The sequence below is a fragment of the Danio aesculapii genome, chromosome 23 (genome assembly GCF_903798145.1).
Source record: "Danio aesculapii chromosome 23, fDanAes4.1, whole genome shotgun sequence".
In the NCBI taxonomy this organism is placed as follows: Eukaryota; Metazoa; Chordata; class Actinopteri; order Cypriniformes; family Danionidae; genus Danio; species Danio aesculapii.
Window position 1 is genome coordinate 5,528,174 of NC_079457.1, and position 6,890 is coordinate 5,535,063.

At 36.7% G+C, this 6,890-nt stretch overlaps 1 protein-coding gene across 1 annotated transcript; it reads right to left on the reverse strand.

Annotated features, from left to right (window-relative positions):
* Positions 1 to 340: 340 nt before the first annotated feature.
* On the reverse strand, positions 341 to 4,734 carry LOC130217313 (cytochrome P450 2B1-like). Its single transcript, XM_056449401.1, has 9 exons — positions 4,537 to 4,734; positions 4,290 to 4,443; positions 3,857 to 4,009; positions 3,477 to 3,637; positions 2,985 to 3,158; positions 2,762 to 2,903; positions 2,170 to 2,357; positions 1,699 to 1,840; positions 341 to 531 (listed from the first exon to the last, which is right to left on the reverse strand). Exons 1-9 carry the CDS (start codon positions 4,729 to 4,731, stop codon positions 341 to 343), a joined length of 1,500 nt encoding a protein of 499 aa, XP_056305376.1. The 5' UTR covers positions 4,732 to 4,734.
* Positions 4,735 to 6,890: the final 2,156 nt, after the last annotated feature.

Sequence of the window (6,890 nt, forward strand, 5' to 3'; positions counted from 1 at the left end):
TGAAGCTAAAAACAATGAAATGGCAGGCCAGAGTCTTTAAAAAAATGACTTTACATTTGAATGGAATTTTTTATTTGATGAAAGATCATTACAGTACAGCATTAATAATAAAACAATTAAAATAAAGTCAAAACATTGCCCAAAAACTAATTTAATTTTGACTGCATGAAGACTAAAATACAGCTGTACTTAAATGTTCAAGAAATGTTATACCTATTATCAGAGTTACCTGAGAACTGTGAATAATACATGATTTAGATGAGCCAAAGTGCTCTTCTGTGTCTCAACGGCTGTGGTGTTACTGTTTTTCCCTTGTATGTGATGGCTTGATGTGTTTGAGTCACTTTTTGGTGTCTCTACTGCAGCAGATGATGCTAAAAGTTTGAGGATAGCGGACTATACCCACAATGCCATCCATGTCTATGGGCTTTGCATCAGGCGGCCAAGAGAAATGAATCCTCTGTAGGAGAACAGTGGCGAACAGGAAGAGCTCCGTCCTCGCCAGTGACTCACCCAGACAGGCCCTCAGCCCTAAAAAACAAACACACAGATCAATCCAGCGACTACTGCCTGTGCTTTAGGAGGCATTTAGCAAGACAAAGTTTTAGTCAAAACACTGTAAACTTTTAATGCATTTTCCTGTTTTCACAACTAAATGTATTATAGAAAAGAGGTCTCTAAGTGCAAGTTTTTGAAAAAGCCACCATTATTGCTTCCATAAACACCAAATGCAGAAATCTTTGAAAAACAGAGACTTTCTATTGAATACAAATCTGGTCTAGTTTAATGGCTGTAACATGATAAGGAACTGCCTATTGTTATTTTGATATCAGCAATTTAACAGACACCAAAAATGTTGAGGCGTCGTGTAGCTGCATATTTACATGACCGTCATCTTCATGCATATTTATAACAAAACAAAACTATAACAGACCTGCCTCCTTTAATTTTCATTGAAAATACGAAACATACCCTCTCTTTCGCTGAATATCAGTTTTAATAATCAATAATGGCCATTATAAAAGTATAACGTACAATAATAAGTTTATACAATCCAGGAAATAAAGACAAGTAATGAGTCAATATGCAGAATCAGTGTACGCGGTTACATTAATTAATATATTAACCTAACTTATCTTTGCGCTCAGCCAAAACACGTCACCTGAGAACAAGTAATAGATTCAAAAGACCAAATTCAGGGAATATGTCACTAGATATAGACAAGATGAATAAAATATTGCGTTTAACAAATATAGTGAGGTTAGATCCAGCGGTAGATCCTTGATGAACCGTGCGACATGCACAGCTCTTATATGCTCAAAGCACGCTGCAGTGCATGCCAGAGAGTGTGTGTGGTCACGTGATGTGTGTTTTCAGCGTGGACGTGGATTGTTTTCATTCTAAAACGCCGTTTTAAAACTAAAACGTATTGGTGTAAATGGGGCTTTATTTAAGGAACATTACGACAAGCAGCGGAGATGTATCAAACACTCTACACACAGCAAATTCTAAATACACACCAGTGTCTTTAAAAGGTGTTTTTGGATTAGACATGGGATGTGTGTGTGCTATGACTCATTTAAACAGAGGTTTTGTAACCCGCAAATACAAATACAGGTTTTCACCTCATGTTTAGTCAATAAAACACTTCAGCAAATGATACATTTATCATTATAATATCACAAACACCCGACTCACCCAGGGAAAATGGAATGTACGACTCCGGCTTGCTGAAGTGTCCGTTCTCATCCAGGAAATTCTCTGGGTTGAATGTGTCAGGATGCTTCCAGTGATCCTTATTGCTGAAAATTGCAGCCAAGTTTGTCATGATCATAGTTCCCTGTATGAGAAAAAAGATTAGCATAATTAAATAAATGAATGAATTGTATGATAGTTCCTTCTTTTGATGTAATATAACCTGGAGCCTGAAATATATAAGCTGTATATGCATGTGTGAATCATATCTTTAATGATAATTATTATGGAGACCAATTTAGTGCCACAGTAACTGTATAAACTCTTTATACATTCAAAATGCCTAAATCTTAATCTTTATCATGAAAGAACTGATTTGCGTTGATAAGAACAACTTGAATATGAAAAGCCAGGGCAAATTTCCATTTTTACAATCCATTAGCTTCATCCACTCACTCAAGCTCCATTCATTACCTGAGGAATGTCGAATCCACGTAGTTTTGTGGGCTGAATCGTTTCATGAATCACACATAATGGTACAGTTTTTGCAAAGCGTTGAATCTCGTGAATAGTGGCGTTTGTGTACGGTAGTCTGACACGGTCATCCATGCTGGGCAAGCGGTCGTAACCCAGAACTTGAACAATCTCCTCATGACATCTCTCTGTGTCGTGCAACAGACGGTTAAGGGAAAAACGTTTAGGACCCAGATAGTACAAATGTTCTCCTAAAGTTCCCATATGGATACTATTGGGGGGGGGGGGGGCAAACATTTTCTGTAGCATTTGCTTTTTTGGTAACCAAAAACTAAACTTTCCGAAAAGTTCCAGGGAGGGTTTTTGTAACAACTTAAATAGAATCTAAAAGAGAATGTTCTGAATACGTTCTTCTAACATAGAGGAAACATTTTATTAAGATGCTGGTCTAAATCAGCAGATAAGCTAAAATGTATAATCACCACACATCTAAGCTAAAGGTTCAGAGTAGTGGTGAAACCTAAAGTACAATTTCAGCGGAAAACATAAACAGAATTCAGTCATTACTGCAGTTGATGTTTTACTCTAGTACCTTGTATATCTGGGTTTTGAATCAAGAAGAGGAGTCCCCATCTGATACTGGTTGCGGTGCTGTCAGTTCCAGCAAATAACAAGTCAGTTGCTGAACCAATCAGGTTATCTTCATGAAATGTGGAGTCTTTGTTGGACTTTTGCTGTTTCAGATAGAAGAAAGCTGTCAGTTTATTGTAACTACAACTAAATTAATACATATGTGAATCCTTTCATAATCTCACTTTCTCGATCTCCAGCAGATAGGCATCAATGAAGTCTCGTGGACTGCTTGGATCCAGAGTTTTTCTGTGTTCCTCAACTTCATCCCCAATGAAACCAAATAACTCAACGGAGTTCTTATTGATCTTCTGGTGTGGACCAGGGAAATGCTTGATGAAGGGGGCCAAGTTGAAAATCTAAGACAGATAAAGCATTATGAGCTAACAGGCCTGTTGTATTCCACATGTGCACTTTCTTCTCCATATAAAGTTATATTTTACAAAAAAAGACAAACTTAACACATACTGTAAAATATATGGCAATGCAGGGAGTGCAGGTCACACTACAATGTTTTAGAAGGGATGTGTTCGGTATTTAAATTCTGTCTATAAATATTTTCTACATATGTTGGCCTTGGCAAATAATGAATAAGTTACAACACTACATGAGGATGAATATGTCAGGTGCATATATACTGTATAAGACAAAGTCATAAATTGGGAATTTGATCATACATGTCCTATAGCTGATCCTGTGAGCATGATGTTTTCATTCAGCATTTTCAGAAGGTACTCTAAGCGTTTGTTATCGTAGTCGAAGCGATCTCCAAACATGATGGAGCAGAAAATGTTGGAAACAGCATTCTGTAGGGTATGATGGGGATTAACTGGCTTGCCTGCAAAGAAAGACGAAACATAGATTTAAAACTGTTTGTAAAAATTGTAATATGCAAAAATAAGCATGAAGCTTTTGATATTCTACAACATATTCTTGTCACAAATGTTTCAGAGAGGGTCATTGGTTTCTGTTTGATATTTAAAAGCACAGGTGAGCTTGTTTGGAGCCTCACACAATGTCTTAAACTGTGTTTAAACAAAATATGAACATGTCATACCTTCATCTTTGAGCATTTCAGCCATCAGATATTGGATTTCCTCTAACACGCGACTTTCTATTGATTTCTTTCCCAGACCAAAGTTTTTGAGCGTGTGCAGAGCAAACCGTCTCTGCTGCTTCCAGGAGTTGGTAAATGTGACCATCACTATACCTAAAAAGAGAGAAACAGACCTTTATATCTACACATCTTTGGCATAGTGATATGATTACATTTTGCTGAACTGTACAGTCTTAAAATAAATGCTGGCATTGTTGATTCCATAAAGAACCTTTAACATATATTAAACCTTATTATTGTGCATAAGGTTTTAAAGTGTGCAAAAGGTGTTAACATTTATAAACTGATTCTGATCCGTTTACTGAAAGGTTCTTTGTGGAAACAAAAAAAAAAGTTATTTTTTGGAAGCTTTAATAAGAAAAGTGTTACTGACCAAATCCATTAGATATCCAGTCTATGACTGGCAGATGTGGTCTTCCAGCAAAAGCTTCCTGAACCAGGGCTTCCTTAGCCACCTGGATTGTATTGAGGATTATTGCTGGCTTTCTCCCAAGATACATAGTGGTTATTTCTCCATACTGAGACAACTGTTTGGAGAACATTTACAGCAAGGTTAATGTATTTGTTGTTCAGAATACAGCAGCGGAGCTTCACAATGAGAGAAAACAGCAAAAACTTACTAATCTGTTGAAGCCCATTGGGTTCCTCAATAAATGTGGTAAGTTTCCCACAAAAGGCAGAGGTGTTGGACCAGGTGGAAATCGACTTTTGTAAGCATGAATCCTGAAGATCTCAAGCATAACCAGAAAAATCAAGCCCATCATCAGAGTCAAGCCCACAGAGGCCAAGTCTAAACTTACAAGAGCCCCAAACATGATGACAGATTGAGTTCAGGACAAACACAACAGCAGTAGAGGATCAGGAGCTTTATAACAAAGGAAGGAGGAGGAGACAGAAAGAGTTGGTCGTGCTGTGAAGCCTTTCAGTCCAGTCTTCATCCCCACTCATACAGATGGGGATTTGCAAAATACTACCCACAGTACCTAATTTGATTAAAACAATCAATGACAAACTTTGTTTAGTGAAAAGAGTATCATATTATATTAGTGCACTGTAGGACTGGAAGCTTACGCTGCTATTCTAAACCAATAAGCAGTTTAGTCATAGTGTGTATAAAATAATTATTCATCAGACTCTGTTACGATTAATCTGACTCCATTAAAGTTGTTATCATCATTAATTATGAGAAATAACCTCATAGCCCTGAAGCAGGTAAAGTTAGACATTAAGTTACATGTTTAAATATACAGATAGTAGAATGAAACGCCTGTTGATCTCAACAGGACCTTCTAGGAATAATAAAGGAAATAATATAATAAAACACAGTGCATAGCGAAACTTAACTGTATCGCATGGTATGTTAAAAACACTGTGAAACTGCCTTTAAATGTGACGCCATTCATTCTGATGACTTTTTCTTCTTCCAGTTTAAGCAATACCAACCCTCAAATCCAGCTGAACCACTACGAAACCAAATGTGATAAGATAAAGAGGGGGAGAAGTACATTAACACACAGCATTCTCCTCAAGCCATAGTGGTATACATAGGTTGTCCATTAAAATACATCAATGCCTCTACTGATTTCATCACCACTACATAGTTTAGGTCATAAACTATCAAATGACACCAACAAAACAAAAGTTGCATAGCAGAGATGAGTATTGGAGGTGTAGGAACTATACCTCACCAGGACATTAGCAAACATTATCAATGGCAGATTAATCCAGCAGCTGGTTTATGAATGAGCTCAATAGGCAGAGAGATGGCTGTGTTTAGCGGCTGTAAACCGGATTCAATCACATTTGCATTCACACTGTTAGAGCGATCTGATCTAATGTGCTTTTGTCTACCTCTCGACGTGGTCAAAGTGGACCAATTCAAAACATTTCACACCTCGTTCATACTTGTACTTAGCATCGTCCACTTGTTCAGATTGACAAATTTTGTACAAAATATATGGAAAGTGGATAAATAAAATAAACAAAAAATATGGTACATACTTTTATTTATTTTATTGCATAACAAGAACAATAGTATACAAAAATGAGGAACACAATGTTTACATTTTTTTTTACATCAAAGGAACAAATCAGTAGAAAAAAATAAATAATTAAATAATAATAAACTTACAGGGGATATAGAAATTACAAGAAATTTGTATAAGGATTCCAAAATTGCATACATTCTTATAGCTTTTTTATTTTGTGTGTCTTTTAGGGTTTCAATATAATGCTTAAGATCTATTTTAAACAAATGAATATTAGGCTTATCACTGGACCATTTTTGTTTGCGTACATTGTACTTCCCATATATTATCATCAAATTAATAAACAAATTCTGCTCCATCGTTATGGTTATTATTGTCGTAAATCAAAAAATATCTTTACAAGAAAACTGAATTTTCAATTTTGTAAGTATAAATATAAGATATTCAACACCAAACCAAAACATTTGGGTATATGTGCATTCAACAAATAGATGTTTAATCGATTCCTCCTCTAGTTCACAAAAAGTGCACGTAGATTCCATGTCTCTAAAAAAGTTTTAACCACTTCTTTCACTGGATAAATTAAATGTATTCGTTTATATGACCAACGACGAGATGATCCCAAGGTTTCCATATCCTCGACCAGGCCGTATCCTGAGCAGCTACTGTGATGGTCATGGAAGAGTGGAGAACATGAGACTGATTCCTGTGACGCTCCAGAGACAGACGAGTCTTCGCTGAGGCCAGCTTCCAGCCTCCGCCACTGAGACTGCAGCTCTGCACAAGACGTTTGGCCAGCGGAGAAATTAAAATGGTCGTGCCCAACTGAGCCTGGTTTCTCTCAAGTTTTTTTTTTTTCTTCACTTTCGCCATTAGTGAAGTTTTTTTTCCCTCTCCGCTGTCGCCACTGGCTTACATGGTTCTGGATCTGTAGAGCTGCGCATTGTTGGATTTGCTCTTCAATATTTGGACTCTCATTAGTGATT